Raw genomic sequence first — 15,662 nt, forward strand, 5'->3', positions numbered from 1 at the left:
CCCTGCTCCAACCTCTCCGTCCTCTGTATGTATGTAACAGTCCCCTGCTCCAACCTCTATATGTATGTAACAGCCCCCTGCTCCAACCTCTGTATCTATTTAACAGCCCCCTGCTCCAACCTCTCCATCCTCTGTATGTATGTAACAGCCCCCTGCTCCAACCTCTGTATCTATTTAACAGTCCCCTGCTCCAACCTCTGTATGTATGTAACAGTCCCCTGCTCCAACCTCTGTATGTATGTAACAGTCCCCTGCTCCAACCTCTGTATGTATGTAACAGTCCCCTGCTCCAACCTCTGTATGTATGTAACAGTCCCCTGCTCCAACCTCTGTGTGTATGTAACAGGCCCCTGCTCCAACCTCTGTATGTATGTAACAGTGAATTGCTCCAACATCTCCAACCTCTGTATGTGTGGTTGTCTATGGGAGGTTGGGTAAAGCAGAAGTCCCATTTCAGTCGGACCTTGTGTGTTCTATGTCTTCACGGTTCCTTTCTTGCTTAATTCATGCATCTCCACTAGCATCTCCACTAGCATCTCCACTAGCATCTCCACTGGCATCTCCACTAGCATCTCCACTAGCATCTCCGCTAGCATCTCCGCTGGCATCTCCACTAGCATCTCCACTGGCATCTCCACTGTCATCTCCTCTGTCATCTCCTCTGGCATCTCCTCTGGCATCTCCTCTGGCATCTCCACTGGCATCTCCACTGGCACCCCCACTGGCATCTCCACTAGCATCTCCGCTGGCATCTCCACTGGCATCTCCACTGTCATCTCCTCTGGCATCTCCACTGTCATCTCCTCTGTCATCTCCTCTGGCATCTCCTCTGGCATCTCCACTGGCATCTCCACTGGCATCCCCACTAGCATCTCCACTGGCATCTCCTCTGGCATCTCCTCTGGCATCTCCACTAGCCTCTCCACTGGCATCTCCACTGGCATCTCCACTGGCATCTCCACTAGCCTCTCCACTAGCCTCTCCACTGGCATCTCCACTGGTATCTCCGCTAGCATCTCCGCTGGCATCTCCGCTAGCATCTCCGCTGGCATCTCCACTAGCCTCCCCACTGGCATCTCCACTGGTATCTCCGCTAGCTTCCCCACTAGCATCTCCGCTGGCATCTCCACTAGCCTCTCCACTGGCATCTCCACTGGCATCTCCACTAGCATCTCCACTAGCATCTCCACTAGCATCTCCACTAGCCTCTCCACTGGCATCTCCACTGGCATCTCCACTAGCATCTCCACTAGCATCGCCGCTGGCATCTCCACTGGCATCTCCACTAGCATCGCCGCTGGCATCTCCACTGGCATCTCCACTAGCATCTCCACTAGCATCTCCACTAGCATCTCCACTAGCCTCTCCACTGGCATCTCCACTGGCATCTCCACTGGCATCTCCACTAGCCTCTCCACTAGCCTCTCCACTGGCATCTCCACTGGTATCTCTGCTAGCATCTCCGCTGGCATCTCCGCTAGCATCTCCGCTGGCATCTCCACTAGCCTCCCCACTGGCATCTCCACTGGTATCTCCGCTAGCATCCCCACTAGCATCTCCGCTGGCATCTCCACTAGCCTCTCCACTGGCATCTCCACTGGCATCTCCACTAGCATCTCCACTAGCATCTCCACTAGCCTCTCCACTGGCATCTCCACTGGCATCTCCACTAGCATCTCCACTAGCATCGCCGCTGGCATCTCCACTGGCATCTCCACTAGCATCTCCACTAGCATCGCCGCTGGCATCTCCACTAGCATCTCCACTAGCATCTCCACTAGCATCTCCACTAGCATCTCCACTAGCATCTCCACTAGCATCGCCGCTGGCATCTCTCTCTTTCCTCCTCTCTCTATTCTCCTTATAGTTCTTGAACCAGTAGCCTAGCCCAATCCGTTTCCCCAGACATATCAATATAGTTTGGTCACTTATTTTGAGAAATTAAAAAAAATATATATATATTGGAGAAAAGAAGGACCTTGCTCTTGCTTGCTGGATATAAAATAGGCTACAGTGTTCACAGAGTGAACTAGCGAGATGTTTGAATGGCGAGTGCTTCTCTGGTGTGATCACTTTGGCTGGTAGGAAATATGCAATAAAGGGGACTCCTCTGTTCTCCCCGCGCTCCAATGTTTATGTTTACAATGACATGTATTAAGTCAGAATGCCCAATGTTAGAATGCTTCCAATCAAATTCAGGAATTAAGTTAGAATGTTTTCTTATCAGTCTAATTTGCATAAACATTGTGATTGGATAATAGCTATGGAGGTTATTGAATCAGGATAAAATGATCTCTTCGAGCTCATTTTGAACATTGCCGAAAGGCTAGTCTCGTTGGCAAATGACAGGACTGGAAAGAAATGGAATGTAATAGCTGAACAGAGACAATAACCAGGCTATAATAGACAGGTCTATCCTGAGAATCTTTAGAAACCAGGCTATAATATCTATAGAATCTTTATAAACCAGGCTATAATAGACAGGCCTATCCTGAGAATCTTTAGAAACCAGGCTATAATAGACAGGTCTATCCTGAGAATCTTTAGAAACCAGGCTATAATATCTATAGAATATTTATAAACCAGGCTATAATAGACAGGCCTATCCTGAGAATCTTTAGAAACCAGGCTATAATAGACAGGTCTATCCTGAGAATCTTTAGAAACCAGGCTATAATATCTATAGAGTCTTTATAAACCAGGCTATAATAGACAGGTCTATCCTGAGAATCTTTAGAAACCAGGCTATAATAGACAGGCCTATCCTGAGAATCTTTAGAAACCAGGCTATAATATCTATAGAGTCTTTATAAACCAGGCTATAATAGACAGGTCTATCCTGAGAATCTTTATAAACCAGGCTATAATATCTATAGAGTCTTTATAAACCAGGCTATAATAGACAGGTCTATCCTGAGAATATTAATAAACCAGGCTATAATAGACAGGCCTATCCTGAGAATCTTTATAAACCAGGCTATAATATCTATAGAATCTTTATAAACCAGGCTATAATAGACAGGTCTATCCTGAGAATCTTTATAAACCAGGCTATAATAGACAGGTCTATCCTGAGAATCTTTATAAACCAGGCTATAATATCTATAGAGTCTTTAGAAAGCAGGCTATAATAGACAGGTCTATCCTGAGAATCTTTATAAACCAGGCTATAATATCTATAGAGTCTTTAGAAACCAGGCTATAATAGACAGGTCTATCCTGACAATCTTTAGAAAATGTGCCACTTATTGGAATGTAGTATTTTTAAATGCATGAGACAGGGTAACAACCATAGAAATACAATGCGTTCTATTTCTATGGTAACAACATTGACATTAGACAGTAGCTTAGTCAAAATATTATTCTCGTAGATGGAATAATCATCACAGTCTTTGGTGACAGCTGTAGAGAGCTTTATGATGGACTGCATCTAACAGTTGGCTGGCCATCCACACGACAGTCCTGATTGGTCCTTGCAGACTCTGGGATCGGAATATGAGCGACTCTCATCCACAATGCTTTATTTATTTATCTAATTTTGAGTTGAAATCATGACTGGCCGAAACGTCATGACTTTAACTCAGAATTAGGTCAATAAAACATCAAGATTTTAATTGTGAGCAAGAGTCGCTCTTGTTTACTTCAGAATGCTCCTATGATTTTTTTTTTTGGGTTGCACCTCGTCTCACGTTCGGTTGAGTACCTCCTACTCCTCTCCAGGGGCGGGGACAACCTGAAGTGATGGTTTTTTTTCAAAATGGTGGACAATGTCTGACTCACTACATTATTTCCCCTTTATCTCTCATCCTTCCCTCTCTCTCTCTCTCTCTCTCTCTCTCTCTTTCTCTCTCTCTCTCTCTCTCTCTTTCTCTATTCCCTTTCCTGGAACTTGCCGATGTCCTACTCAGGTGTCCAATTGGTTCGGCAACAAGAGGATCCGGTACAAGAAGAACATCGGCAAGTTCCAGGAGGAGGCTAACCTCTATGCAGCCAAGACGGCGGTGACGGCAACCCACGCCGTCGCAGCAGCCATCCACAACAGCCAGGCCAACTCACCCACCACGCCCAACTCTGGTAGGCACACTTGGTGGTAAGACCAGAGTCGTATGTATATGTTGCGGTAAATGTGTTTTAAAAAAAAAAGGAAAATGTATACATTTCACGGTAACATATATATGGATTTGGATAGTAACACAGAAGTGGTGTTCGATACTTAACAAAAGTGATGATTTCTGGCTGCTATTATTGCTGCTTGTTTCTGGTTTTTTTCTTACTCTTGTAATTTATTCATTTTTCTTTTGTTATTTTGTTATTTTGTTATTTTGTTTTCATTGTTTCATTTATTCAACTTTCTAAGAAGTAATATTGTAGACGAGGGGTATCAGACATATGGCCCATTGGATAAAAAAAAAAAAAAAAAAACATCTATATACATTAAAAAAATATGTAATAAATGAAAACTGTGTATAAATGATATTGGACCTACATTTATACAGTCTTTTCACTCGGTCCAGGTTGCTAACAATCACTGAAATGAAAGCTAGACAGTCAAGGAGCATAAAAAATCCCCCAAACTATGGTTAGAGGACTATTTTTTGGGACATTTTGACACAAATTTTTTGGGACATTTTGACGGCAAGGAAATATAACACATTTTGAATACGGCCCTCCAGACCTCTGTAAAGACTGAATGAGGCCTGCGGAGGCAGAATGAGTTTGACACCCCTGTGACTGTGGTACTGCTAGGGGTAGTGGGGTGGGTGGTTGCTAGGGGTAGTGGGGTGGGTGGTTGCTAGGGGTAGTGGGATGGGTGGTTGCTAGGGGTAGTGGGATGGGTGGTTGCTAGGGGTAGTGGGATGGGTGGTTGCTAGGGGTAGTGGGATGGGTGGTTGCTAGGGGTAGTGGGGATGGGTGGTTGCTAGGGTTAGGTGGGTGAGTGGTTGCTAGGGGTAGTTCGGTGTGTGGTTGCTAGGTGTAGTGGGTTGTGTGGTTACTAGGGGTAGTGGGGTGGGTGGTTACTAGGGGTAGTGAGATGGGTGGTTGCTAGGGGTAGTGGGGTGTGTGGTTACTAGGGGTAGTGGGGTGGGTGGTGGGCGGGAGGGAAGGACATCTGGAATTGTTTGTTAAAATTGCAAATGACAATTAAATATTGATCATAAAAAATCAACACAACGAATTATTAAAATGTTCACGCTCTGACGTCAAATCAAATTAAACCTAAGCCCAATTTTCATATTCATTTAATGTTCTATAGCAGTGCTTACAATTCCAATACAATTGCTGTAGGCAATGAGACTCGGGGGTTAATAAAGTCAAAGTGCATGATGGGAGGTTTTCAAGTCCCTTCCATTTTCTTTTATCCAGGCTTCCAGATGAAAGATGAGGAATTTCAACTGGACTCTGCTGAGAGCAAAAACTCCCTTTTAACCAACATGTTCACCGCCGGTACTGATTCTCTTTTAGGAAACCTTTTATGTGTTGTGGTCATTCATTCCACCTAGAACGTCCTTCCATCGGTCCATTCTCACACCCCCTACCATAGTGGAAGCTTGTCTCCCTCTCCACCACCTCAACCTGAATTCAATTTGTTTCATTTAGGATATGAGTACGCTAGTTCCTGTTTAGGTTGCTTCATTTAGGATATGAGTACACTAGTTCCTGTTTAGGTTGCTTCATTTAGGATATGAGTACACTAGTTCCTGTTTAGGTTGCTTCATTTAGGATATGAGTACACTAGTTCCTGTTTAGGTTGCTTCATTTAGGATATGAGTACACTAGTTCCTGTTTAGGTTGCTTCATTTAGGATGTAAGTACACTAGTTCCTGTTTAGGTTGCTTCATTTAGGATATGAGTACACTAGTTCCTGTTTAGGTTGCTTCATTTAGGATATGAGTACACTAGTTCCTGTTTAGGTTGCTTCATTTAGGATATGAGTACACTAGTTCCTGTTTAGGTTGCTTCATTTAGGATATGAGTACACTAGTTCCTGTTTAGGTTGCTTCATTTAGGATATGAGTACACTAGTTCCTGTTTAGGTTGCTTCATTTAGGATGTAAGTACACTAGTTCCTGTTTAGGTTGCTTCATTTAGGATATGAGTACACTAGTTCCTGTTTAGGTTGCTTCATTTAGGATATGGAGTACACTAGTTCCTGTTTAGGTTGCTTCATTTAGGATATGAGTACACTAGTTCCTGTTTAGGTTGCTTCATTTAGGATATGAGTACACTAGTTCCTGTTTAGGTTGCTTCATTTAGGATATGAGTACACTAGTTCCTGTTTAGGTTGCTTCATTTAGGATATGAGTACACTAGTTCCTGTTTAGGTTGCTTTGATGGTTCATGGACGTACAGTATCTAGACCTTCATCTCTCTTCCCTCAGTTCTTACTCTCTCTGTTTTCATCTCTCTTCCCTCAGTCCTTACTCTCTCTGTTTTCATCTCTCTTCCCTCAGTCCTTACTCTCTCTGTTTTCATCTCTCTTCCCTCAGTCCTTACTCTCTCTGTTTTCATCTCTCTTCCCTCAGTTCTTACTCTCTCTGTTTTCATCTCTCTTCCCTCAGTCCTTACTCTCTCTGTTTTCATCTCTCTTCCCTCAGTCCTTACTCTCTCTGTTTTCATCTCTCTTCCCTCAGTCCTTACTCTCTCTGTTTTCATCTCTCTTCCCTCAGTCCTTACTCTCTCTGTTTTCATCTCTCTTCCCTCGGTCCTTACTCTCTCTGTTTTCATCTCTCTTCCCTCAGTCCTTACTCTCTCTGTTTTCATCTCTCTTCCCTCAGTCCTTACTCTCTCTGTTTTCATCTCTCTTTCTTTGGTCCTTACTCTCTCTGTTTTCATCTCTCTTCCCTCAGTCCTTACTCTCTCTGTTTTCATCTCTCTTTCCTCAGTCCTTACTCTCTCTGTTTTCATCTCTCTTCCCTCAGTCCTTACTCTCTCTGTTTCATCTCTCTTTCCTCAGTCCTTACTCTCTCTGTTTTCATCTCTCTTCCCTCAGTCCTTACTCTCTCTGTTTTCATCTCTCTTCCCTCAGTCCTTACTCTCTCTGTTTTCATCTCTCTTCCCTCAGTCCTTACTCTCTCTGTTTTCATCTCTCTTCCTCAGTCCTTACTCTCTCTGTTTTCATCTCTCTTCCCTCAGTCCTTACTCTCTCTGTTTTCATCTCTCTTTCTTTGGTCCTTACTCTCTCTGTTTTCATCTCTCTTTCTTTGGTCCTTACTCTCTCTGTTTTCATCTCTCTTTCTTTGGTCCTTACTCTCTCTGTTTTCATCTCTCTTCCCTCGGTCCTTACTCTCTCTGTTTTCATCTCTCTTTCTTTGGTCCTTTCTATATCTTCAGTCTTGTTTTGGATAGTTTAGTTGTTTGGATGTATGGATCAGTGAGTGTAATGTAGTGTAAAGTTGCCCCTAGACTCATGTCCTGGGGTCAGTTTAGCATTTCTCCCCACTAATGGTTAAGATTAGGATTGGGGTTGAGGGGAAGCTGGTCCTAGATCTGAATGTGTTCTTCTATTCAGCTACCTCCATCTCTCCTCTCCAGGTTCCTCTGCCTCTTTTAGCCTCCCTAACTCTGGGGACATGTTCATGAGCATGCAGAGTCTGAATGGGGCCTCTTACCAGGGGGCTCAAGTCGGAACTAATGTGCAGTCACAGGTAGGTCAGGGTGAGAGGTCAGGAAGAGAGGTCAGGGTTCAAGGCCTACTGAAGGGTCACATACTATTGACTGTACTAGGTTTGGGGTCAATACCATTTTTTTTAATTTTTTTTTTAATTGGAGTCATTCCATGAATTGGAATAATGGAGACAAGTTGGCCTTCACTTTCTCTTGAGGATTTCGTTGAATTCATGGAATGATTTAGAGTTTAAATGAGATTGGACTTCAACTCAAAACTTTAGCAATACATTGGTAGTCGACTGGTAATGTGCAGTCTGGGTACAGCAGGACATTATACTACTACTACTATATATACTGTAGGTTATGTAGGTGATTATTTATTATCTTAGAAAGTATTCGTCAGGTGTAAGAAATGTGGCTTTAGATATTATAGACCTTTTGACATATTTCTGTATTTCTATATGATAGTATGATGTGAGATTACAGGTTCTGTTATTTGAGAAGGTAGAGTGTCTGGCTTTGACTTGAGCTCTTGGGCTGGGATTCCCTACTTTCTTTACTTACCTGTCCCAAGTCTGTTCTATACTGTCCCAAGTCTGTTCTATACTGTCCCGTGTCTGGTCTATACTGTCCCAAGTCTGTTCTTTACTGTCCCAAGTCTGTTCTTTACTGTCCCATGTCTGGTCTATACTGTCCCAAGTCTGTTCTATACTGTCCCATGTCTTGTTTATACTGTCCCATGTCTTGTTTATACTGTCCCATGTCTGGTCTATACTGTCCCAAGTCTGTTCTATACTGTCCCATGTCTGGTCTATACTGTCCCAAGTCTGTTCTATACTGTCCCATGTCTTGTTTATACTGTCCCATGTCTTGTTTATACTGTCCCATGTCTTGTTTATACTGTCCCATGTCTTGTTTATACTGTCCCATGTCTTGTTTATACTGTCCCATGTCTTGTTTATACTGTCCCATGTCTTGTTTATACTGTCCCATGTCTTGTTTATACTGTCCCATGTCTTGTTTATACTGTCCCATGTCTTGTTTATACTGTCCCATGTCTTGTTTATACTGTCCCATGTCTTGTTTATACTGTCCCATGTCTTGTTTATACTGTCCCATGTCTTGTTTATACTGTCCCATGTCTTGTTTATACTGTCCCATGTCTGTTCTATACTTTACTGTCCTGTGTTTTGCCTTCGTCACAGATTAGAAATTCTTTGAGAGAAAAAAGGCCAAATTGCCTACAAACATTACAAGGTCATACCTTTTGAACAATGTTTCATCCCATTCTGTTCTTTCATGTTTGTCTTTTGTTGTGGCAATTGTTATTGTCATTTTGTATTGTTCTTTCAAAATGATGGAGTGGAAGGTGAGAAGGCATTGACATTCTCTCACTTTGTCTTTGTCTCTCCCTCTCTTTCTGCATTTCTCCCTCTCGCTCTCTCTCCCCTCTCCCACTCTTTCTATCTCTCTCCCACTCTTTCTATCTCTCCCTTCCTCTCTCTCCCTCTTTTCCCCCCTCACTCTTTCCCTCTTTCCCAACTCTCTCCCTCTTTCCCCCCTCTCTCTCTCCCTCTTTCCCCCCTCTCTCTCTCCCTCTTTCCCCCCTCACTTGCTCCCTCTTTCCCCCCCTCTCTCTCTCCCTCTTCCCCCCCTCTCTCTCCCTCTTTCCCCCTCCTCTCCCTCTTTCCCCCCTCTCTCTCTCCTCTTTCCCCCCCTCTCTCCCTCTTTCCCCCCCCTCTCTCTCCCTCTTCCCCCCCCCTCTCTCCCCCCCCTCCCTCTTCCCCCCTCTCTCTCCCTCTTTCCCCCCTCTCTCTCCCTCTTTCCCCCTCACTCGCTCCCTCTTTCCCCCCTCTCTCTCTCCCTCTTTCCCTCTCTCTCCTCCCCTTCTTCCCCCCTCTCTCCCTCTTTCCCCCCTCTCTCCCTCTTTCTTCCCCCCCTCTCTCTCCCTCTTTCCCCCCTCCTCTCCTCTTTCCCTCTCTCTCCCTCTTTCCCCCTCACTCTCCCTCTTTCCCCCCTCTCTCTCCCTCTTTCCCCCTCACTCGCTCCCTCTTTCCCCCCTCTCTCTCTCCCTCTTTCCCTCTCTCTCTCTCCCTCTTCCCCCCCCCTCTCTCCCTCTTTCCCCCCTCTCTCCCTCTTTCCCCCTCTCTCTCCCTCTTTCCCCCTCACTCTCTCCCTCTTTCCCTCTCTCTCTCTCCCTCTTCCCCCCCTCTCTCCCTCTTTCCCCCCTCTCTCTCCTCCCTCTTCCCCCCCTCTCTCTCTCCAGGGGGATACCATACACCATGCTATCAGTCAGACGGTCGGATACAATGATGGGCTACGGCATCCCATGTACAGTCCTCACAGTCTAAATGTAAGTGTACAGTAATCATGATCATGACAACAAATGTCCACAAATATGTCATATCATCGCAATGATGGTGACGACGACATTGGTGATAATGACTCCTAAAATCATTTTCATTTTAAAATCCCATTCACCCAGGTTAGAAAATCCTAGGACCCAAATAGTATTTCTAGAGTTGTATGTTGCAGCACCCGTCGTCTCCCTCCACCACCCTTCCTCTATATTTTAATGCAGTTAGTTAAGGGTGGGGTGATCGGGGGCAGGATTGTAAAATAAGACCCGGGGGTAATCTCTCTTTACCAGGGCTCCCAAATCCTTTTCAGTGAGCCGCCAGTGTGATCAAACCGTAGAGCAAATATACGACAGGCGAGATTAAGGACGGCCCATGTGATGACAAAGATAAATGTATGGCTTCATATTAACACACACATCCAGACTCACATCCACACCCCAGCCATTTAAATGAGAAAGAGCGAGCGTGCTTCATTCCATTTATGAAATGCATTTTATAATACCCCCATAGCCATATGAAAGGGGGGCTTTTTACTGGCGTATCTGTGTTTTCATTTAACTACTTTGAAATGCTTCTGAGAGCGAATTTGCAGTCCATCTTCTTATCACGGTAATGAAATATGAAACTGGAATTGCCTGCAGCCTTGTACAGATGCGACTATGGTCTTTCCTGATGAGCTCTGATAAGACCCTTCTTCATACTACACCAGACAATCTGAGCTACCGTGGTAAAGATACATTTATTGGTGGAGGATGAGCCGCCGCGACGGAGAGAGAGAGAGAGAGAGGCGTGCTGATGCTTCCTTTCGCTCAACCCCGACACAGAGAAATATTTGCATTTGCTGTCTGCTCTCTAGCAATGAAAGGGGAAGCAGGCTGCGGACTGGTTTTCTCCATTACAACGTGCCCATCTTGTAAAAATGGAGACAGCCTCAATGTCTTATGCGGCTTCTCAAGATTAGAACAGGTTTTTTTTCTGTTGTAATGTTGTTTTTTGTTGGGTAATGTTTTGACCTCATAAAATACATACATACATGGCTGGTATGTTCATGGTGTATTTGGTGGAAGAACAATCAAATACAGCTCTCAAAGAGTACCACTACCTCAGCCTGAATGTGTTCTTCTATTGGACATGATCAAAACTGACACAGCAACAAAACACACAAACGTGTGAAAAAGCACACAGCCGCATCGTTAGGAGCACTCCCACAGCAAGGTGTCGTTTTTGGTTTTGCGGAGTACCCTTTCTTGCTCCAGGCGGTCGAGGCGATGTGCCAACCTCGAGCAGCTTCAAAGTGTAGCGTTTTGCACTCTCTCCCCCTGCCCTCGCACTCACAACTCCTTATTTAGGTCATGGCTCTCAGTCCATCACAGGGGAAGTGAGGGAAGCATGGCGGGCTGTGTTTGACTGTATCACATAACTCACAGCCATGCTGCGTTGTTTAGAGCAAGCTAGGGGAAGTCATCAGGATGGATTGGACAGGAAGAGGACAACAGACTGGATATGAATGGTATGTCTAAAGACAGCCAGGGTCAGCTGCTCTGTCAAGATAAAAGGATGATGCTAAACAAAACCTACCATGTGTTATACAGATATAGTACAACATGTTGATCATGCTAAATATATTTTTTATGTAGTATATATTTCTATATTATTTTCAATATATTGAAAACATGTTACCTTTTTCTAATTTATGCAAGGACAATGTTTAAATCTGTGATTTGTTTTATTTTTTAAATCAAATGCTCGGCCAAAACCCTAACCCATTCCTGACTCGACGATAAGGAAACTTCTCCTCCCGTCACTTCATTTCAGTGTTTCCCCTTAAAGTTGTTACCCCGCGGTGGTGTCCCCTCCCGTCTTCATAACTGACACTAGAATTTGCAGCGACAACCACTAAGGCAATCCGATAAGACATTGATTTCACCACTCGCCTCCAATGACCAGGACGCGGGGCAAATTTGTCAGCAAGAGACCCTGTCTGGGGATGTCAGTGGTAATGCAATGGGGCTTACCCCCGCCGGCGGACACCATGTCGGATCTATCTCTCTCTGTTTGTTTCCTAACCCGGCCATGTGTGCGTGATTGTGGGTATACACTCAATCTGACTGCTGAAAGAGGGAAACAAGGGGCCTCTTCCAGACCAGATTGTGACAACAAGCTTTATACTATTGGATGTTAATTTGGATATTGAGTTTCATTCAGTTCTAAATGTAATCCACCCTGAACTATGATTATGTCAGTTGTGGCTTGGTTGCTTGAAGACCTCAAATCATAACTTTACCTGTTTTTCAAGAAGTAACCCTTGCACTGTCTCTCTCTCTCTCTGTCTCTCTCTGTTTCTGTGTCTGTCTCTCTGTGTCTCTGTCTCTCTGTCTTGCTCTGTCTCTGTCTCTCTCGCTCTCTCTGTCTCCGTGTCTGTCTCTCTGTGTCTCTGTCTCTCTCACTGTCTCTCTGTTTCTGTCTCGGTGTCTCTCTCTCTCTCTTTCTCCATCATGTAGGGTAACGGGGGATGGCACGGTGCACCTACTCCCTCCTCAGTGACGTCCCCAAACGAAGGGCCAGGCAGTGTGCACTCTGATACCTCAAACTGACCACCTCACTGATTGTCTCTTTTCCACCTAATATGCTACCGTGCCCTCGACCAATGTGACTGAACCAAACAGAGGCCAAACAGAACCAATCACCTCCCTCGACTGAGTCTAACCCCTCACCCGTCCACTCCAGACAATGTCGGCCATTTTGTAAAATCCCATCCAATAACCTTCACAGTCAAGACTGATATGATTGGATACAGCTTTTAGCAACATTTCTGAATATAAATATATATTAACTGACAGACTGACGAGTTGGAGTTCTGAATGGGAAGTCTAGAGACGATAACAGTAGATTTATTCAAGTAAAAACTGAAGACCGTGCATCTCTCTCAACCCTCCAGATCTACTCTTTTGACACTTTTTCTTTTCTTTTTTTGGCCAACTAAGACTGAATACATGTGGTCCAATGGATTTTCTTCTACCAGTATCAATATACAACTGTTGTGGGGACAGCGGAAGCATTTGAAGTTGCAGGTGCGCAACTGACAGAAGGTTTGCTTGCTGCGATGCTTCAATGGACTACACCTCTAGTGGACGCGCTGTATCTCTGATACTAACATCCCGGATTTAACATGTTTTGGGGATTGACATGATGAAGGACATTTAAAACGGCAGCTTTTTGTCATGCTCTTATTCTCAACGTGAGTCCTCTGCTGAACAGGAATTTCTAAACCTTTATTGGACACGGTGCATTCGGTTCGAATGGATATATTCAGTCATTTGATAGTATTCACTCCGATGCTGTCCCAAATTCATATTTGGTATGATCATGTGTTACCATAGCTTACAAATTTACATTTACTAATAGTGTAATACCATTTGAGGAGTTCCCGAGAATTGTGTGTCAAAACGGAGCTGTAATGATTTACCCTCGTGGAAATATGCTCAGATGACGTCATCATTTTCAAAACGGATTTCAGTAGCTTAGAGTACTACCTCTTCTTAACCTTAAATCCCCATTTTACGTTTGTTTTACATGTCTTGTAATTAGCTCTTGTACTTATTTCAACTTTACTAAATGCCAGATTAACGCTTAGCAGTAGTGTTTAGTTAAGAACAAAAGGTCAATTTGAGCCACTCCACCAAACTAGGAGGCCGCTATGGTACTAGTTTCCCAAAGAGCTAGTCATGTGATCTGTCGTTTTATGGACTGCATTAATTGAACATGGTCCAAAAATGTCAGTGGTGGAATGTGAAAGGTGACGTACCCCTCCCCCCCCTCCTACCCCCGTTACCACTTGTGGGAATACAGGCTGTGGGGGTACAAAGAAACATGTACGGTCATTCACACCTCACAGCCAGTATTCCACAAGGGGAAATAAGCCACCTTTTTTTTTTTTTACATGTAAGAAACATGTATGTTCACCACCAAACAGTGAAACTGTTGTAAATACCGAAGAACATTTTGAATGTTGCTGATTTTGTTACTTATCCTCTTAAATATATGAATGAAAGACGTAGAGGTGTCAGTTCCCAGACCTGTGTATTTCAGACTCTGTTTCACAGCTACGGTTTTTTTCTTTTCTTGCTTCATTTCCTTTTTCTTTTGTATCATGCCATTTTGAAACTGAATGGAGTCCTGATTAAAAAATATAATAATATTTGTGGCAGTGGTCCTAATGTATTAAATATGTTTCATTTGTAACCGCACTCCGTGGAGGATTCTCACTCCCAGAACGAGTCCTCTGTGTTAGTTTGTGTAGTTTCAAACACAAAAAAAATAAACTTTTGCTTTAATGCTTTGAGTCGCTGTACTTTCTCTTCAGCACACCGAATGATCTCCTCAAGGTAAATGCTTTTGAGTCGCTGTACATTCTTCTCAAGGTAAAACAGTGTCGAAACTCTTCTCCTTCCAACTCATTGGACCAGTATTCTACACTACTGATTTGATCCAACAGTGAGTCACTTCACAATTGTGCAAGAACTACACAAAAAGCCATTCAGTACTAGACAGAGGCACTAGTTGGAGAACATTCCATCACCAAACCTTCAAGTGACCTTGTGGGACTGTTCCAAGCCGTAGGAGAAGTGTTCCAAGCCGTTAGGAGAAGTGTTCCACAAGCCGTTAGGAGAAGTGTTCCAAGCCGTAGGAGAAGTGTTCCAAGCCGTTAGGAGAAGTGTTCCAAGCCGTTAGAAGTGTTCCAAGCCGTTAGAAGTGTTCCAAGCCGTTAGAAGAAGTGTTCCAAGCCGTTAGGAGAAGTGTTCCGAAGCCGTTAGAAGAAGTGTTCCAAGCCGTTAGAAGTGTTCCAAGCCGTTAGAAGAAGTGTTCCAAGCCGTAGGAGAAGTGTGTCCAAGCCGTAGAAGAAGTGTTCCAAGCCGTTAGAAGTGTTTCCAAGCCGTTATATTAGGAGAAGTGTTCCAAGCCGTTAGGAGAAGTGTCCAGCCGTTAGGAGAAGTGTTCCAAGCCGTTAGAAGAAGTGTTACCAGCCGTTAGGAGAAGTGTTCCAAGCCGTTAGAAGTGTTCCAAGCCGTTAGAAGGTGTTCCAAGCCGTTAGAAGAAGTGTTCCAAGCCGTTAGGAGAAGTGTTCCAAGCCGTTAGAAGAATGTTCCAAGCCGTTAGAAGTGTTCCAAGCCGTTAGAAGAAGTGTTCCAAGCCGTTAGAAGTGTTCCAAGCCGTTAGAAGAAGTGTTCCAAGCCGTTAGAAGTGTTCCAAGCCGTTAGGAAGTGTTCCAAGCCGTTAGGAGAAGTGTTCCAAGCCGTTAGAAGAAGTGTTCCAAGCCGTTAGGAGAAGTGTTCCAAGCCGTTAGGAGAAGTGTTCCAAGCCGTTAGGAGAAGTGTTCCAAGCCGTTAGGAGAAGTGTTCCAAGCCGTTAGAAGAAGTGTTCCAAGCCGTTAGGAAGTGTTCCAAGCCGTTAGAAGAAGTGTTCCAAGCCGTTAGAAGAAGTGTTCCAAGCCGTTAGAAAGTGTTCCAAGCCGTTAGGAGAAGTGTTCCAAGCCGTTAGGAGAAGTGTTCCAAGCCGTTAGAAGAAGTGTTCCAAGCCGTTAGGAGAAGTGTTCCAAGCCGTTAGAGAAGTGTTCCAAGCCGTTAGGAGAAGTGTTCCAAGCCGTTAGAAGAAATGTGCCAAGCCGTTAGGAGAAGTGTTCCAAGCCGTTAGGAG

At 44.3% G+C, this 15,662-nt stretch overlaps 1 protein-coding gene across 5 annotated transcripts in view; it reads left to right on the forward strand.

The window, feature by feature from the left end:
• The window catches only part of LOC115160135 (pre-B-cell leukemia transcription factor 3), a 107,329-nt gene extending 94,556 nt beyond the window's left edge, over positions 1-12,773 (forward strand). For 2 of the 5 annotated variants that reach the window (XM_029710483.1, XM_029710484.1), the window contains 5 exons: positions 3,909-4,074; positions 5,365-5,445; positions 7,534-7,646; positions 9,875-9,961; positions 12,470-12,773. In XM_029710483.1, coding sequence (XP_029566343.1) covers positions 3,909-4,074; positions 5,365-5,445; positions 7,534-7,646; positions 9,875-9,961; positions 12,470-12,562 — 540 coding nt within the window. In that variant the 3' untranslated portion in view covers positions 12,563-12,773. The remainder of the gene's footprint in view (positions 1-3,908; positions 4,075-5,364; positions 5,446-7,533; positions 7,647-9,874; positions 9,962-12,469) is intronic. The other 3 variants (XM_029710485.1, XM_029710486.1, XM_029710487.1) reach the window with 2 other exon arrangements.
• Positions 12,774-15,662: the final 2,889 nt, after the last annotated feature.

This window comes from Salmo trutta, chromosome 23 (assembly GCF_901001165.1).
Source record: "Salmo trutta chromosome 23, fSalTru1.1, whole genome shotgun sequence".
Lineage (NCBI taxonomy): Eukaryota > Metazoa > Chordata > Actinopteri > Salmoniformes > Salmonidae > Salmo > Salmo trutta.